The 17,649-nt window shown below is 42.4% G+C and overlaps 1 protein-coding gene across 1 annotated transcript; it reads right to left on the bottom strand.

Annotated features, from left to right (window-relative positions):
* Positions 1-134: 134 nt before the first annotated feature.
* LOC129350854 (titin homolog) lies at positions 135-16,951 on the bottom strand. Its single transcript, XM_055018802.1, has 2 exons — positions 16,453-16,951; positions 135-12,937 (listed from the first exon to the last, which is right to left on the bottom strand). The coding sequence occupies exon 2, from the start codon at positions 12,733-12,735 to the stop codon at positions 1,117-1,119; it is 11,619 nt and encodes a 3,872-aa protein (XP_054874777.1). The 5' UTR covers positions 12,736-12,937; positions 16,453-16,951; the 3' UTR covers positions 135-1,116.
* Between the last annotated feature and the right edge of the window lie 698 nt (positions 16,952-17,649).

The following is a 17,649-nucleotide window of genomic DNA, read 5'->3' on the forward strand; positions in this document are numbered from 1 at the left end:
GAGTTGGTGAATCAAGGGAAATCAAAGAAAAGAATTCTCACGCTGTATTATTCTATCATTGGATCCCATAAGTGTAGTAGGTGAAGACTTACGCATTTGAATTATAGTAATAAAAAAGGACACGAACACAAAAGTCATCAACACAATTTTCTCTTTTTGTGTTTTGAAATCTCTCAGGATGTATTATTGCACTTTGTAATCTTGTTATGCAATCAGTGAAAAGACTCTTCATTTTGAGTCATTTAGACCCAGGGTACAGAACAGGAAGCCAGTGATAGTAATAGTATATTGTTATTTCAGTTGTCTTCGTCATAAAAATGAAAAAAGGAACTGTTACAGAAACCTTTTATATTTCCCTTTTGTTTATTTATACCCTTTACAGAGTGATCTGAAAGGCAGTCACTGGGATGAAAACGTATTTAGTCTGAATGAAGTGTGTTTTTATTGTCTGCATAAGCCCATGTCACACTATTCTGTTTCACAGCAACACAGAAACATTCTCGCAAACTTCCAATTTAAAAAATAGACTACTGTATGAAATTAAACCTTAAAAACAGCAATAATCTCAACGTCCTGTGTGCACTTTGACACAGCGGCCGAATACACAAACTACACTTTATACCATCTGAAAAAAAACTGATTGACACTTTGAGTTTCACAATATTACATGCATCAGAAAATGCCAAAAGTAGGATTTCACAAGCAAGAAAAAAAAAAAGGAAAACATCAGCAGGCTGACTGGTGTTCATAGCTGAAACGAACACTTTTGACACACTGTTGTTGTTTGATGTATGATAACATAAGTTTAAGAGGCAACGGGATAGTAGTGATATCGTTTACACAAGTAATATATCTTAGCTTCTCACATTCAAAAGTCAAATGGAATGGTGAACTCTGTAACACAATAAATAGATCATCAATGTAACTCCAAAAGCAGCAGCAATTTAACAGCATGTCACAGGGACTCCTTAAAACTACAAACCAAAAACATTCTGGGACTATTTCAACTGAAAAATGTAATTTACAAATGCTTAAAATACTGCATAATATGATCCATTCATTTTGTGCTTTCTGGGTATATTTATTTTATTAAATACTTTATACCAGTCTTTGTTCTCACCAGTCAGATGCATCCATAAAGTCTTCCAGTTCACTCATGGTTATTATATCACGAGACTGATACTGTGAGGGGGCTGAGTTATCATTTTCACAAATGGAGCTTCCTGCAAGCTGGCTGTTTGTGTCACACTCTGGGAATGACTCATATGAGCCATGTGTGTTGTAAACTCTGTTATATGTTTTGTCTTTATCATTAACCGTATCCATGTATGGGTTTTTTTCTGGACTGTAGCGATGAACTTCAGAGTTCTGTCCTATTTCAGGGGCTGGATATCCATAGTTGTGGCTCTCCCTGACAGGCTGTTGTTCCTGGTGGAGAGTTGCTGGGACTGATGACCTCTGAGAGTGTACAGAGTTGACAGCTGCAGGTTGGTAGCCTTGTGGATAACCGTTGTAGCCTTGATAAAACCCAAAGGGCTTGCCAGCCGGAGAGGTCTGGGGCAGAGGCTGTTGCTGTGGCTTGATCTGCATTTGGGGTTGGTGCTGAGGCTGAGGCTGTGAGATGCTTTGTCCAGACTCGCGCACATTGAGCTGAACATACTTTCCCGTCTCTGGGTCAAAGAAAGTCTTTGTTTTCACTGGAACAGGAACATCCACGACGAAATACTGACCAGAACCGAGGTCTTGCAGCACCTTGCGCTGGGTCACTGGGTAGGACTGTGGATAGCTTGACTCTACTTGGTACTGTGTCACTGGAGCTGGATGGTTGGCACGATGGAGAGTGGGAGAAGAAGGAACGTGAGCAACTGTCTTAGGAGTAATAGCTTGAGAAGCAGGAACAGTAATGTTAGGAGACACAGTAGGGAGGGAAACAGTGGCAGTAGCGTGAGCTGAGGAAACTGGGAGGGAGACGGGACCGGTGGCATGAGGGGAAGCGTGGAAAGAGCGATGAGAAGATTGGTGCTCTGTATGTGAAGATGGCAAGCTAGAGCCCAATGTTGGAGCGTGAGCGAGGGAGACAGGTGCAGAAAAATGAGGGGAAGCTACAGCATGGCGGTTGGAGGAGCGTACCTCAAATGAGGAGGAAGAAGGAATACTGGAGACATCTTTCTCAAGTCCAGCAGGGTTGTTTTCTGCAACTTTGGACAACTCTTTATTTATCCTCCGAGAAGTTAACCTTTTAGCTCTGCGTAAGGCTTTCTCACTCTTTGGAGGAACAGCTGGAGGCTTGCCCATAGAGCGGGACACATCGCTGCTGAAGCTACAGGCTGATTCTGGTCTCTCAGAGTCATACAGGCCTCGTATATCTGCCAGGTCTGCTGCACTGGTGGCAAAACTCTCCACATCCTCTGACATGTTGCTGATGACAGAGCGGGAGTCGTCCTCATCCATAGCAATGCTTCTCCTAGAATAGGGCCGGTGATGAGGGATGTGGGCTGAGTAATCCAGTGATGAAGATGCTGACTGGAAGGTTGAGGATTCATTGATGGCAGCAAGTCTGTTGAATCCTGCATCAGGGTGGACTGGAGTTCCAGCACTGTGTCTCATTGTCTCCTGCTCTTCCTCTCCTCTCTCTGACCCCACAGGTGAACCCATCCAGAAATCCTCTCCAAAGTTCTTATGGAAGCGAGGTTTGACTGACTTGGTCAAAGAAGAACCCCTGATAGTGTTATCCTTTACTCTGAACATTGAGGGCTTGGCTCCTAAAGCAGGAGAGGACGTGGTGGAACGGGGCAGAGATGGAGCTGGAGACGGCGAGGCATGCGGTCGATAATGCCTGGTCTGGGAGTCATTAGTTGACTCAAGTCCTGATGGATTGCTTCTTTGTTGGGGAGGTAAAGGGGATAATATTTGTCTTTCTCTGGATGTCCTCTCTGATTCTCTTGAGGTGATGGCGTAGTACTGGAGAGTATCCATCTGTGCTGCTCTGTTTTGCTTCTCCATCTGGGCAGCTCTGACATTTTCTCTTTGAGCTGCAAACATTTCTTCTTCTCTCTTTTTAGCCTGGATCTCATCCTCCGTCTTAGATAGCATTACTTCTGGTGCTGCTCTCTTCTCCTCTTTGGGTGGTGCTTGGCTCTTGTCAAGGAGTCTGATCCTCTCCTCTTTGACTTGCTTTTCTTCTCTTTGTTTTAGGACTTTTTCCACAGCTTTCTTCTTTTCCTCCTCTCTTTGAGTTTTCATCCATTCTTCTTTTTTCTGATGTTCTCTCCTCTGCTCTTCAATCTGCTGCTCTGCTTTCTTCTGTGCCTGGATGTGCTTAAACCTTTCGGCTTCTGAAATGTAAGCAATTTTCTCCTCCTTTCTTATCTTATCAGCCTGTTTAACTCGCCTTTGCTCCTCATCCAGAGAGTCTTGTCTTTGCTGCTCCTCTTGTGCAGCTCTTCTCTTTTGTTCTTCTAGTGCAGCTCGCCTCTTTAGCTCTTCTTGAACTCTCCTTTGTTGCTCTTCTTGAACTGCTCTTCTTTGCTGCTCCTCTTGTGCAGCTCTCATTTGTTTTTCCTCTTCTCCAGCTCTTCTCTTTTGCTCTTCTTGTGCAGCTCTTCTTTGCTGCTCTTCTTGTGTGGCTCGCCTCTTTTGCTCTTCTTGAATTTTCCTTTGCTGTTCCTCTTCTCCAGCTCTTCTCTGTTGCTCTTCCAGTGCAGCTCGCCTCTTTTGCTCTTCTTGAGCTCTCCTTTGTTGCTCCTCTTGAGCTGCTCTCCTTTGCTCTTCCTCTTGTGCAGCTCTTCTTTGCTGTTCTTCCAGTGCAGCTCTTCTTTGTTGCTCTTCGTGTGCAGCTCGCCTCTTTTGCTCTTCTTGAATTCTCCTTTGTTGCTCTTCTTGTGCAGCTCTTCTTTGCTGTTCCTCTTGTGCAGCTCTTCTTTGTTGCTCTTCTTGTGCAGCTCTTCTTTGCTGTTCTTCCAGTGCAGCTCTTCTTTGTTGCTCTTCTTGTGCAGCTCTTCTTTGCTGTTCTTCCAGTGCAGCTCTTCTTTGTTGCTCTTCTTGTGCAGCTCTTCTTTGCTGTTCTTCCAGTGTAGCTCTTCTTTGTTGCTCTTCTTGTGCAGCTCTTCTTTGCTGTTCTTCCAGTGTAGCTCTTCTTTGTTGCTCTTCTTGTGCAGCTCTTCTTTGCTGTTCTTCCAGTGCAGCTCTTCTTTGTTGCTCTTCTTGTGCAGCTCTTCTTTGCTGTTCTTCCAGTGTAGCTCTTCTTTGTTGCTCTTCTTGTACAGCTCGCCTCTTTTGCTCATCTTGAACTCTCATTTGCTCTTTTTGAGCTGCTCTCTTTCTTTGCTCTTCTTGTGCAGCTCTCTCCTCCTGCTGCTTTTTCATCCTCCTCCTCTCCTCCTCCTCTCTTTTCCTCTTTTCCTCCTCTCTCAGTTTTGCCCGTCTCTCCTCTGTTTTTTTCACCTTCATTTCTTCCTCCCTTTGCCTTGCTCTTATCTCCTCTTCTTTTTGAGCAGCTTTCTCTCCTTCCTTCTGTTTTGCTTTTCTTTCTTCCTCTGCTGTTCTCTCTGCCTCCCTCTGTTTTTCTCGTCTCTCTTTGATCTTAATAGCTATGGCCTCACGTTCTCTCGCTCTCCTCTCTTCTTCCCTCTGAATGACTCTCCTCTCTTCTTCGGCCAGAGAAGCTCTACTCTCCTCTATCATGTGTTTTATTCTCATGTCGTCTTCTCTTTTCTCCTCTTTGCTCCTGGATGCTTCATCTTCTTCCACTTGTTTTATTCTACCCTGTGACTTTGCTTTGGTTTCTTCATGTAGAGTTGCAAGCCTTTCATTTTTGAGTTTATCTGCCCTTCCATCCTCAGTCTTAGCCCCTGTGTCTTTATCTTGTTGTTGTTCGTTCCTCTCATCTTTAATTAGGGATGTCATGTTTTCATGTGGAAGAGAGTTTTTATCTAAATATGTCAACCCTTCAGTAGTGTTTCTTGGCCTGTTGACTGCAGAAGTTGTTGCTTGCAAAAGAGGATCGTTTGGTTGATAAACTTTCTGATCTTGATTTACTATTTGGGTTCCAGCTCCAGCCATTTGTTCTGTCTGAGCTGCTGGTGGCTTGATTCTTTCTTTATGATGTGCATCCTTTGCTGCACCTTCATTCACTTTGGCATCTAAAAGCATTTTCTCTTTGTCTCCTAGTTTGAACATCCCTGTCCTTTGGTGTTCTTTTTCTGTAATGGGATATACTGGAGCTTTGGGCTCTTTATTCACTTTGGCGCTCGTCTCTGTCTTACTTGGCAAATTTTTCTCTTTCACAGAGAAGTCTTGTGGGTCAGTAGTGAACACAGGACGTCTGCTATGACGGGTCTGTATTAGTGGAAAAAATCCTTCCTTTTTGTTGGGAGGGAATTCCTGAACTCTGTTCACCTCTGTGTCCTCTGAAACAATTACTTTTAACCTGGCATAGTCTGCAAGTGCTGAAATCTCAGGTATTGTGGATGATCTTTCTTTTGGTTTCGGTTTAACTTGAGGGTTTTCTTTAAGCATGTTTTCTTTTGTTGCATGTGAATTTCTTGAACTCTGTCTTTCCATTGCTGATAAACCGGACTTGTTCTCTGTGTGATGTTTTCTTATGAGATTAGCTTGAACTGCCTCCGTCATTGCATTATTACTCCATCTCTCCATGGAACCATCAGTCTGTTTGGAAGCCAGCTTATCGTCTCTTTCCCATTTTTTCTTTTTTATGCTCTCATCTTGAATGCTTACTGAACTTGATTCCACTGCTTTCCTTTTATCTGGATCCACATTGAACACAAAGGCTCCAGTTTTTCCTTCCTTGTATGATTCATTGCTGACAACGGTCTTGTTTTGTTGTAGTGCTGATAGTTCTCTTCCCTTTGATGCATCTCCAACAGTTGCACTATTGTTATGTGGCTCGTTATTTGACGCTCCTTGTACTTGAAAATAGTCTCCCTCCATTGGTTGTATATTTGACTCATCTGCCAATTTCAGATTTTTTTCTAGTTTTTCAGGATTTTCATTTTCAGCTTGAGTAATCCCACTAGTTGTGTTGGTGCTGTTCTGTTTATTGCTGATTTTTAATGAATCAGACAATTTTCGCACACTGGACAACACCTCTTGAACTCTTATTTTGTCTTCCAAACTGTCTGTCATCATCTTCTCACTGCTTGCTGGAGGGAGGTCTTTGGCTTGGTCTTGACTGTTAAAAGGAATTGCTTTTTGATCACAACTAGATGATGCAACTTGTTTATGTTCATTAGCCAGCACAGCATCAGAAGAGAAAGTTGTCATGTGATGTTTTCCCACCATTGTCACACTGTCCTTCTCAGTTACTGCTGGCACAACTCTGATGGCAATGCAGTCAATATGCACATTATCATCCTTTTGATTATTTTGTTCAATGTGTGTCTTATTATATTGACATCTGTTTTCATTCTCAGTTAAATTGCTAGAAGGATTGACTTTGTTAGAGGTTTTTGGTGGTGCTGAGTCGTGTGTCTTTTCGTCTGGCAGCTTTGCACTCTTGTCATCTATGCTACTGCTTTTGGATTGATTTGCAATACTTGCCATATCTTCTTTCACTGATGGCTGCATGCCATGTTTTTGTAAAGGTTCAGCATCGTGCCTGTTGATTCCTGTGTTCACCTTTTTGGCAGTGAAATTCTCACTGGTTTGTATTTTTAGTGGATTTGTCTCCCTGGTGTTCGTCTGTACTTCATCTGTGCTTGTGCTTTTTGCTGATTTCTCTTTTGGCATTTTATCTGCATGGTCTTTCATTTCTCTTGCTATTGTGTCCTGTTTGTGGAGATGGGGTTGGGTTTCTGGCAACACTTTATTTTTAGCGGGTACAGTGGCTGTGAAGGGCATACCTTTTTCACCCAAAGGTTCTGGAGGTGTTTCCCTTTGGAGTTTTGCATTTATAGAAGAAGTCTCCTGCTGGAGATTTGTCCTTTTCCCTGTGACATTCTCAGTCACATTATTCTTTCTTGTCTCCAAAGAGGAATTTTCTTGCACAGTTTCAGGCAGTTTATTTACACCAACTTCAGTCTGATCTTCTTTTTCCTGTATGTCTTTTGTCTTTGCTACACTAAGTTCCTTTGAAGATGAAATTTTCTCTTTTGCTTCTCTTCCTGAGTTGAGATGATGCTTATCTAGCTCTGAAATATTGCACTCTCTCTCTGTTTGTGTTTTGCTGGTGTTATCTCCATCATCAGTGCTCACAGATGGTTTTCTTTCTCGTACAGTTACCATTATTCCCATAATCTGCAAGCTATCATCAGTCACAGGGGCTGTGCTCTGACCTAATACAAGACTTATCGTAGGTTCTGAGTCCTCATGAGCTGCTTCTTTACTTTCAGCCCTCTCTGTCATCACAGATTTTGAGCTTGAAGTTTGTGATGGAGCTTCTGTCTTTTTGTTGCTATTGTCAGTGTTAATAGCTGGATTGTCTTTAAGTTCTTCTTTCTGTTTTCCAGGGATTTCTCCATGGTTTGCTTGCTGTTTTCCTTGGTCGATCTTTGGTGTCTGCTCTTTATTTTGTACTGGTGACTGAACCCCAGGTTGATTTTCCTGCTTTTGATTTTGCACCAAGTCCTCAGTTGTGCTCATGTTATAGTTTTCTGTCTGGTTTGTTTTTCTGGGTGGTTCTGACACTTCGCTGTTGCTCTTCAATGGTTTTCTTGTTTCTTGTTTCTGTGAATGGTCTGCTAACTGAGTCTTGGTTGCAGCAGACTTAGCTGGTATTGTAGTTGAGCTTGGAGGTGAAACAGACTTGACTGGTTCCATCTGTCCTCCTAAAGGCTCCGTCTGTTGCTTTGGTGTAATATTACTGGTGCTTTCATGCTTTTTAGACCCTTCCTGTGATGGTGGCCTCTGTCGTATATTAACACTCTGAATACCTCCTAACTGCTTAGAAGAATTTTTGCTTGAAAGTCCATCTCGTATAGCAAAACCCTCTTTAATAGCTGAAATCTCTTTTTCAGCATGAGCTTTTATCTTGGAAGTCAGAATCTCCTGCTTGGTGTGCGCTCTCTCTTTATGGGACAACGCTTTGGGAGGGGTAAAATGCAGATCTTTACCCGGGACTATATTGTGCTCAGTTGACTTAGGTTTTCTTTCATGGGGGAGTGGTTTAGTTAAATCAGAATCTCTTTGCAGTGAAATTTCAGCGTCTTTGATTGGGTCACGTCTTTTTAACTTTTCAGCACTGTCATCCTTCACTTTATCAGCAACACTGTCACCATTTGCTCTTTTATCTACATTTATAGGAGGATCATTCACACTGGATAATTTGAATTCTTTGGATGACTCACTGTAAACGTATTGATTTTCTGTCACCTCACTGGATTTAAATCTGTTTCCTTCCTCTTTATTTTCTGTGTTAGCTGGACTGCATTCATCTTTTGATTTCTCTGTATTTACTTTCTCAGCTTTATCAAGAGGTAAAACTTGTGTTTCACTGGCATCATTTGAAGAGACATTTCCTGTAGTTGACAGTTTGTTTTTGCTTGCTGAAATTGCATTTGTAAAACCATATTTCTCTCTAAGGTGGTCATAATCATCAGCTCCTCTGTAAGCCTGACTGCTGCCAGTTATGACAGCTGAAGCTTCGTTCTGTTGATGCTTTTCAGCTGCCTGATCAGGCTTTTTGTGATCCTTGTTTTTACTGACATTTAGGTGTAAAGAAACATTGTTCTTTGCAATGTCATCCTCTTTTAGGGTGACTGTATTTTTGACTTTCTCTTTTTGTTCACCTCTCATTTTTTCCTTTATTTTTGCTAACTCTGCTTTGGCTTTAGCTAACTCTGTCTTAACTTGTTCAACTTTATCTGGCTCGCTTTTAACTTGTGTCGCTGTAAGTTTTGCTGTGAGTTTATCTGACCTTTCCTGCATGTTGTCAGACTTTGGTAGCTCTGCTTTGGCTTGCTCCACTTTGGTTCGTTCCATCTTTGAGTGTTCAGCTTTTCTCTCTTCGGGTTTTGCATCTTTGGCTGTACCTATCAATGTTGTAGATTGCACTGCATTTACTCGCCCTACTTGAATTAAATCTTTTGCTTGTCTAACATCTTCAGCTTTAATGTGTTCTGTTTTGATCTTCTCCACTTGATCTAACTTCACTTGTTCTGCTTTGGTTTCTTTCTTGTTGCTCTGTTCTGTTTTTGTTTGTTCTCCTTTTCTATGTTCTGCTTCAGCCTGTTCTGCATTAACCTTTTCTGTTCCGATTGTTTTTGCCTCCCTCTGCTCTCTTTCAACTTGTTTTGCGCTTAGCTTTTCTTGCTCAGCTTGACGTTCATTGATTCTTTTTCCAGTGGCCGATTTAGTTTTAGCTCGCTTTATTCTTTCCTGGTCGGCCTGCTCGGTGTTTGGCTGTTCAGTTTTTATGAGTTCTTCTTTTAACCTCTCTGCTTCAGCTTGTTCTGCTTTGACCTGAATACCCTGCTCCCATCTCATGTGCTCGGCCGGTGCTTCCTCTGTAATATTTCTTGGCTCATCTGTTACCTTCCGTACTCTGGTTTGTAGAGCTTTTGTCTGCTCCTCTGGCTGTTTTTCTCTGGACTTTCCTGTCTGTCCTCCTTTTCTTATCTCCTCTTTGATATGTTCTGTTTTGGCTTGTTTTACGCTCTCCTGCTTAGTTACTTCTGATTTGGCCTGTTCTGTTTTGACTTTCTCTGAACCAGTCTGCCCTGCTAAATTTAACTTGGCCGAATCTGCTTTGGGCTGCTCCACTTGAGCCCATTGCTGAGCTTTTGCCAGCTCTGCTTGGGCGTGTTGCACTTTTAAATGTTCTGACATGACCTGTTCAGCCTTGACCTCAGCATACTGTCTGTTTTTCATCTGCTTTGCCGTTGTTGGGGCAGATGTATTGTCAGGGTTAGATAATGATTTTTTCTGTCTATTGTGTTCAAACTGTGGTTTAGCTTCTGTTGGCTGGAGATTTTGCACTTCATGGACATTTGGATTTGGCGTATGTTTCATCTGACCTGTTTCTTCCATGGCCATATATTTCTCCTTAGTAGAGTATAATGCAAATTGGCTTCTGTATTCTTGATCAGCATATCTGTTATAATTCTGTGTCAAATTATTTTCTTTCACTTCATTTTCCTCAGTGTGTCTAGAATATTTTTGAAGTACATTTTTGTCCTTAAATGCCAAAGGTTGCTGTTGTCCATAATATGCAGGATTTTCTACAGTGTTATTACTGAATGAATATGGTGGCGGTAGGTCTGACATGTTAGTATTGACCAAATCAGCTTTTTCATAAGAATACGATCCAATCCCCAAATTCTCCCTTAACTTTACTTTCTCGAGTTCTTCATTTATACTTGACTGATTTCCTTGTCTTGTCTTTTCCATCATAGACTCTTGTTTCCATGGAGACGTAGCTGCTTTCAGACTGAGCTTTTCTGTGTCTTGGCTGTTTGTCTGTCTCCACATATCCTGTGAGGACACATTATTGTAATCATGCTTGTTGTCTTCAAATTGCTCATATCTATCCACCTTTGTGAATACCCTTCCCACTGTTTCATTAAAAGGTTGTTCCATATTTGCCTTGCTTATTAAATAGTCTTTGCTTTGATTGTTGTCAACATTTAGCCTAGATGTTTCTGCATAAGATGCTTTAAGTCTGTATACATCCCCCGCAAGATGTCCCATATTATCCATCACACCTTGCTTATAGGGAGCAAATGATGCTAAAGCTTCATTGAGATTCTGTCCATTAGCCAGCTGATTGCTGGTGTAATTTTCAGGTATGAATCCAGTGAACCCAGAGTGATGAACCATCTGACCTTGCATCTGAGCTGTCTGGTAATCACCGAAAGTGTACTCTGGATATTGGCCTGTATGTGCTGCTGCAGGTTGAGAATCTAGCATTGTATAAGGCAATCCAGGGTTGTGATACTGGTTTACAGCAGCATTTGTTCTGCCTGATTCTTCCAGCTGGAGAAACTGGATCTCTGGCTCTGGAAAATCAGGCATATCTATTACAGTCTCTTGAGGCTCCTGGATAAACTGCTGTTTGTTTGTCTCCAATCCTTTAAATTTGGGAGGACTGTAGGTGCTTTTCACTCTTTTCCTGTTGTCTTTCAGATTGAAGAGTAGGCTCGTGGCTCGGGATTTGTAGCTGGACATCCTAACATCAGGAGTGGCTCCTCTGCTTTCGGCTCGAACTGGAGCGTGTTCCACAGGTAGAGGAGAAACTCCATATGGCTGGAAGTCTGATGTCACTGCTTCTTGATGTGAATGGACTAAAGGTGTGAGCAGCTGGCTGATGTTAAAGGGAGTAGTGCTTGTGTTAACATTTGGTGCCACTGCTACTGGATTGTTGCCAAAGGGAATCATATTCTCATGGCTGTAGAGTACTCCTTGTTGGTTTTCTATCACCCCTGCTGTGATATTTTGCTCTGACATCATTTTGATTTTTTGCTGAAGGGCTTTGACAGAGCTGATGGTGTCGCGGACACGTCGAGACATCTCGATGGTAGGTGAAGCCGTTGATCGACGTTGGGAAGGAAGCCTGTTGGCTCCCAGACTCTGGCTTCTCTTCCTGTGAGGATAATGACCTGCCAACTCTGATTCACATCGTTTCTCCACAGCTGAAGCTTTCTGCAGCATTGTAGATGTTGAGGTGGAGCGTGGAGGATTTGGAGGAACCACAGGTGCCATGTTACTCCTTGGGTGTCTCATACCTTGATATGGACCATATGGTTGATTCTGCATTGAAAGCTCATTGTACATTGGTGTTTCATACCATTTAGGAAACTCAGAGCAGTGCATAAATCCTGACATTTCCCCTCGCTGGAAGGGAAACCTGTTATGGTCCCTCCATACCCTGAAGGGACTAAACTCACTGTGTATAAAGAAGTTAGAGTTACAGTTGACCTGAGCAGACATGCTGTGTTTACTGTGGGAAGATCTCATAAAAGAAGATGCAGAATTGTGAGACATGTGAGCCACTTCTGCTACTTCAGAGGAATAGAAGTTGGCGTCTCTGGACGAGAATGAGCCAGCAGAGGGGAAGTGACCACTGTGAAAATTTTGCTGGTATGATGTAGAGAATTCAGAAAGTTCCTGTTGGATACTCATCAGAGCAGATTTGTCCCAGCTTGCCTCATCATTCCACTCTCTGACTTTATCATCCATTCCTGCCACGTCCCTGTGACCATCAGAGTTAAAAGCTCTGATTAGAGAAGAAACTCTGGAGCGGCTTCTGTGTTGCTGTGAACTCAACTCTGAGGCTCCGTTGCTGAGGAAGGACAGCTGTTCTTCCCTCAGAGACTTTTCCTGTTGACAGGTTTCCACAAAGGAGTTTTGGAATGTGGCAGAAATCCTCCCCTGTGTCCTTTCCCCATAAACATCCCACTGTGGATCTCTGTGGATCTCAGCACCATACATTCCTCCATGAATCCAGTCCTGTCCATACTGCTGCACCCGGAGGCTGAAGTTCTCATGTGCAGCTCTCTTGAGTTCCTCCCTCTCTTTGTCCCCTCTATCTCTGTCATGACTAAAGGCCATCTGTCTGTCCCTCTGGGTGCAGGGCGAAGACAAACATAGGTCTGAGTCATTATAAACAGCCTCATCTCCGATGCAGAGACTCCTGAACGCTCTATCCGTCAAATTGCTGACCTCGCGATCATTCTCGTCCAGGAAGGACCCACCACTGGAGGTGTCACTGTAACCTCCATCGCTGTGCTTTCGGTGACCGCCGCTCTTTCGGCCTGAGCGGCGTTTCTCAACTGAGGTCATGATGCAGACTTGCTAACAAATAACTCTGTTTTCAGTTGTTCAGTCATTCATGCATATATAGACCTCAAAATTATACGCTCTGTCTGCTGCTGGAGCTGCAATTTGGGCCCCCTGGACAGGATTTTGTACAGCCAGTAGCTCCTAAGGCGTTGTGCCTTTTAGCTGGCCTTTGTCCAAAGCAATCCTGAAATTTGTTGTTTTCCTAAAGGAGAAAATAAAGAAGAATCAGTCTAGATCTGACCATATAGTCACATAACCATTCACCGGTGGCATAGTAAGGGTATATTCAATTCAATTTTCAATTCAGTTTTATTTATATAGCGCCAATTACAGTCAATTTGTCTCAAGACGCTTTACAGAACCCATATGCCTGAACCCCAGAGCAAGCCCCAAGGCGACAGTGGCAAGAAAAATACCCTTTTAACAGGGAAAAAAAACCTGAGCAGAACGTGGCTCTTTATGTGGGGGACCCATCTGCTGCTGGCTGGGTGGGTTGAGAGGGACAGAAGAGGTAGAGAGGTAGAGATAGAGGTAGAGAGGTAGAGATAGAGGTAGAGAGGTAGAGGTAGAGGGGGAAGGAGGGGGGTGGGGAACAAATGCAGGTATTCAGCAGTACCTCCTTATTTTCAGCTGGCATTGCACATACCCACATCTTAAACCCCTCTAGTTGCACCATTCAGTATTCTGCTGCAAGTCATTTTTTTTCCAAAATGGTGATGGCATGACATGCCCTTCTCTGCCTCATAGCAGCTGGTACATGTTGCCTTTGTTGGCTGGGTTGAGCATGAGAGAGAACCATATCTCAGACAAGAGGGTTTAAAAGTACATTCAGTAATCTGTTAGCAGGACTTGAGCAATCTTTGCTTCCTTAAAGTTGTATGTATAAAGAGTTGTCAGATTCAAATTTGCTATATCTTATTTAGACAGTCCACTGCTTCACTCTGCCTGTTTCTTAAAAATAATCTCTGACTGAAATGTCAGGTTTGCTTTATCTTGAATGTACTTATGCATTAGACTTGTGTTGCACCAGTAATGTTCAAACTGCACTATCTGTTGGATATCAACTTTTCAATTTTACATGAAGAAACTACTAGTTCATAACTTTGCAAGGTGAGAGAATAGTTGCCTAATTTTCAAATGTGGATGGATTAAGAAAAAAGTTGACAGAAAAGGCACAGTTCTGCAGCTATCTCAATCTGTAGTCAGTGGAACACTATTGATTGCAATAGTCCATAATCTGCACCTCTTTTTCGGCTAATGTTAATGTCACAACGTTTCTTCCTCCATGACGTCAAGCAGCAGAAGTTCAGTGACAATGTGCAAATACTACTGGCCCATTTATAGGTGGACTAAATATGCAAGAGTAGTCTTACATGTCACTGTTAGTAACAGACGGCGTTAATCCTTTACTGGACGGGACGCTTCCAAAAAAAAAAATCATAAATTACGCTTAACTTCTTCAGGCACGACTTCACCACTACTCTTAACCTTAAACAGTTTTATAGTAATGTTAACAGTTTTAACATGATATATTTGATGTATTTTAACCTTGCACCAAAACTTAAAATATACACAATGTTTTCTCTTATGTGAAATCATTTTAAAAGCTACAGCTTGTTTGTTGTGGTGCTTAATTCATGATAGATGGCCTTAGTAACAAACACTTTTCCTTTGCATTAAGCAGCAATGTACTGTATGCGGTTCTGAAAACAGCTCCGTAAATCCTTCCACTCAGTCACTGTGACCTTCAGAGCTATGTTGTGAATAGAACTACACTGTTACTAGGCACAGTAACGACAGCCTCACGTGAGTTATTTTGGGTGATCAAGATGCATCCGTACGAATTTAGATGAGCACACACACACACACACACACACACACACACACACACACATGCAAACATACAGACAGTCTGTCTTTGGATTAAAAGCTATTTATTGATGATGATTTAACAAAGCTCACAAGTTGGAATTTACATATAATGTTACATTTTCAATTTGTTAATACTATTAAGAGGTTATATGAGCTAGACTAGATGATTAGACTTGCTCAAGCTGTTTCTCTTTGAGTCAAACAGTAAAAACGTCTGCTTACGACCAGTCAAGTGTGACATATTGAAAACTAATCTTGTTGTAAAACCCCTTTGGTTTTACAACAGTAAAGAGAGAGCAAGTGGAAAGCAGGCTAAAATAACCTTAAGTAGAAGTGCTGCTAATTTAAGATTTTAGGGGTAAAATTAGAAAGTTTACGGCAGGTGAAGTATATTTTTTGTCATCTAAAATGTTTCAATGCGACATTTAAGTTACTTAAAGCCAGCTGTATCTGAATTACACTACTTTAAAAACAATATTAAGTGTGAAGCGTGCTTTTTTTTTAATCAATCTTCTGGTATGTAAATGTTAAAAAGCCAAGGCAACAGGTGATTGCCGTTACATATTTGCATCTGCTGACACAATTGCTTTTTCCTGTCTTCTTATTCTCACTCATCACCAATCAGCTGCCTGTTGTGCACGGCTTGTGATGGACCTTCAAAACTACACTAAGCTGGCTTAAATTGCATAATTCATATTGTGCAAAACATAAAAACTAAGCAAATAATTAAGATAATGCTCAGCATATAAGCAATAATACATATTTCTTCTAAATCCTGTGAGATAGACTTCTTATCACAAACTCCCTCTGTTGAACTATATTTTAAATAAAATGTTTTCAGATTTAGAGGCAACTAGGTAATATAATGGGTATGTTCTGGTTAAATACACTGCAGCTGCCAGGCAGCCGTCACCTTGCTCAGAATATCCAGTGGTGCATTAATATCTTCGGACCTGGAGGCTATCCATCTCATACGCATCTACAGAACAGCTCTGCACCACACTGCTGCACAAAGTCAGCATCTCACAAAACTCACTGGTGCAGAAATGAAAGCAAGTTCAAAAATGTCATGCGGCACTTTTCTCCTTAAGCAGAAACCGGCAACAACTTTAGAGGAGGGCAAGTCTTTACGTGGTCATTTCTGTCTTTACACTCACTGCAAGCATCTTCTTTCAGTTCATTAAAAGAAACTTTAAGAGAAGTAGTTAAACTGAGTCTTTTAAGTTACGAGTCATTCTGTCTCTACCTAAACCACGCATTAAATTCTATAGAGATGAAAGAGCATAAATAGATCGCAAATAAGTATTAAAAACGTGCACAGTCATGATAGCTGTACCTAATTTGAGTCTGTTTTTTGCAATAATAATCTCACGTTGAACTGTCAGGGTGATTTCTGTTCATTCTTGCATGTGACAGGTTTATTTTTATCCAGTGACGGGCCTCCAAGTCTAAAACCTGACACCACAGAGCATTCATTTTCAGAGGGACGCTGGTCCAAAGGAAGACTGAACAGCAACATATCTATCACTTCTGAAAGCAGAAACGATGCGGCTAAATGTTCATAAATGTCAGCAAATGTCAGTGCAATAAAATAAAATTTTGTCGCTGGAGTTAAGCGCTGCACCGTACGCTCAGTGAGTGAATGTGTGTTTTGCTTTGGAGATGGAAGCAGAGAATTTTGGCATAGTTTAACATTGATTTAGCTGCAAGAAAATTCCCAATGTTAAAATTAAACACAAAAAAACTGCATGTCTGTATGGAAGTATATGTTGTGTTTTTCATGTCTTATTTTAAAATGTTCCTCTTATAATATGAGCAAGAATGTACAACAAACTCTCGTCTCACCTCACAGTTTTGTAATCCATGTTCTTTAATGTAAACTCCTCAGAAGGCTCCGTCTCCACAAAAAGGCCTTTCTGATCTGATCCTGCCCTGTCCCCCCACACAAGCCTTCTCTGGCAGCTCTGGCTTCTTCTATTGACAGCAGTCCAAAGCAGCAACCTCTATGTAGTCCACAGTCTTGTCTTTGAGGCTCTGATCGGCGGCAGGCAGCAGGACTCGGGCCTGGAGACCAGACAGAAATAGAGGAGTTGGCCCAGAGAGAGTGTCCACCATGGGGGACAGAGTGAGGGCTTGAGCTAGCATGCGGGTCTGTGAGATCCTTTGGTGTCGAGTGTCAGACGGATGAAACAAACAGCCTCTCAACTATTTCTAAATCTGGACAGCTACTGTTGGGCTTTAGCAGCTACGACTAACTGTCAGTAAACCGGGGGGAATATCGCAACTGGCTGAGGAGGGCTTTGGTGTCCGAAGCAGGAGAAAAACCTAATTTCCTGTAGATGTGTTATTATTGTGGGAGCTGGGTGGGTGAGTGGGTAGGGGTGGAGGTGGGGAGGGGGGTTGTAGTTTGGGTGCCCTTCTGAGAGACACAAATAACTCAATTGCCTCACGCTGGAGTGTCACCCTCTTAGCTGAACAGAGCTGACAAGCACTATAAGGAGTGTCAACAAGTGGCTCTTGGTCACCACCCACAACATCGCAATGGACTTGCATGAAGCTTTCTGTTGACTGTAAGACCAAAGCGTTGCCGCAGTTTTGTCGTGCATTAAAACACACCCTAGAGGTTCAGATCAACTTGAATTTTATGTTCACTTTAGGGAACCATGGAATCTCCCTGCCTACAGCCTCACTCATCCCCCAAGCAAAAAAAGGCCATAAGGCAAAGGAAGGGGAGGAACTGTACCTCCCCCTCTCCCCCCTGCATCTCCCTCCCCTCCATGCTTCCCGCTGCTATAATAGGAGATTGCTGGAGCAGATAGTTTCCTGGGATTCTTGGCGGGTGCAGGGCTGGCCTGGCGGGATGATGGACACACACATATGGGTCTTAATGGAGACGCACTCCTCCACACATGCCCACACTAACGTGCACACACACACACACACACACACACACACACGGTTTTACATGTAGCTCACTAAACTTTGGGAAAGGCTGAGGTAATCTGTTTTTGAACTAATCTTTCTCCTCCCTTCTAAGCAACC

Source organism: Amphiprion ocellaris, chromosome 16 (assembly GCF_022539595.1).
Source record: "Amphiprion ocellaris isolate individual 3 ecotype Okinawa chromosome 16, ASM2253959v1, whole genome shotgun sequence".
NCBI lineage: Eukaryota > Metazoa > Chordata > Actinopteri > Pomacentridae > Amphiprion > Amphiprion ocellaris.

Coding starts and splice junctions, on each gene's coding strand:
- LOC129350854 (XM_055018802.1), bottom strand. CDS start 12,735: ATGACCTCAGTTGAGAAACGCCGCTCAGGCCGAAAGAGCGGCGGTCAC.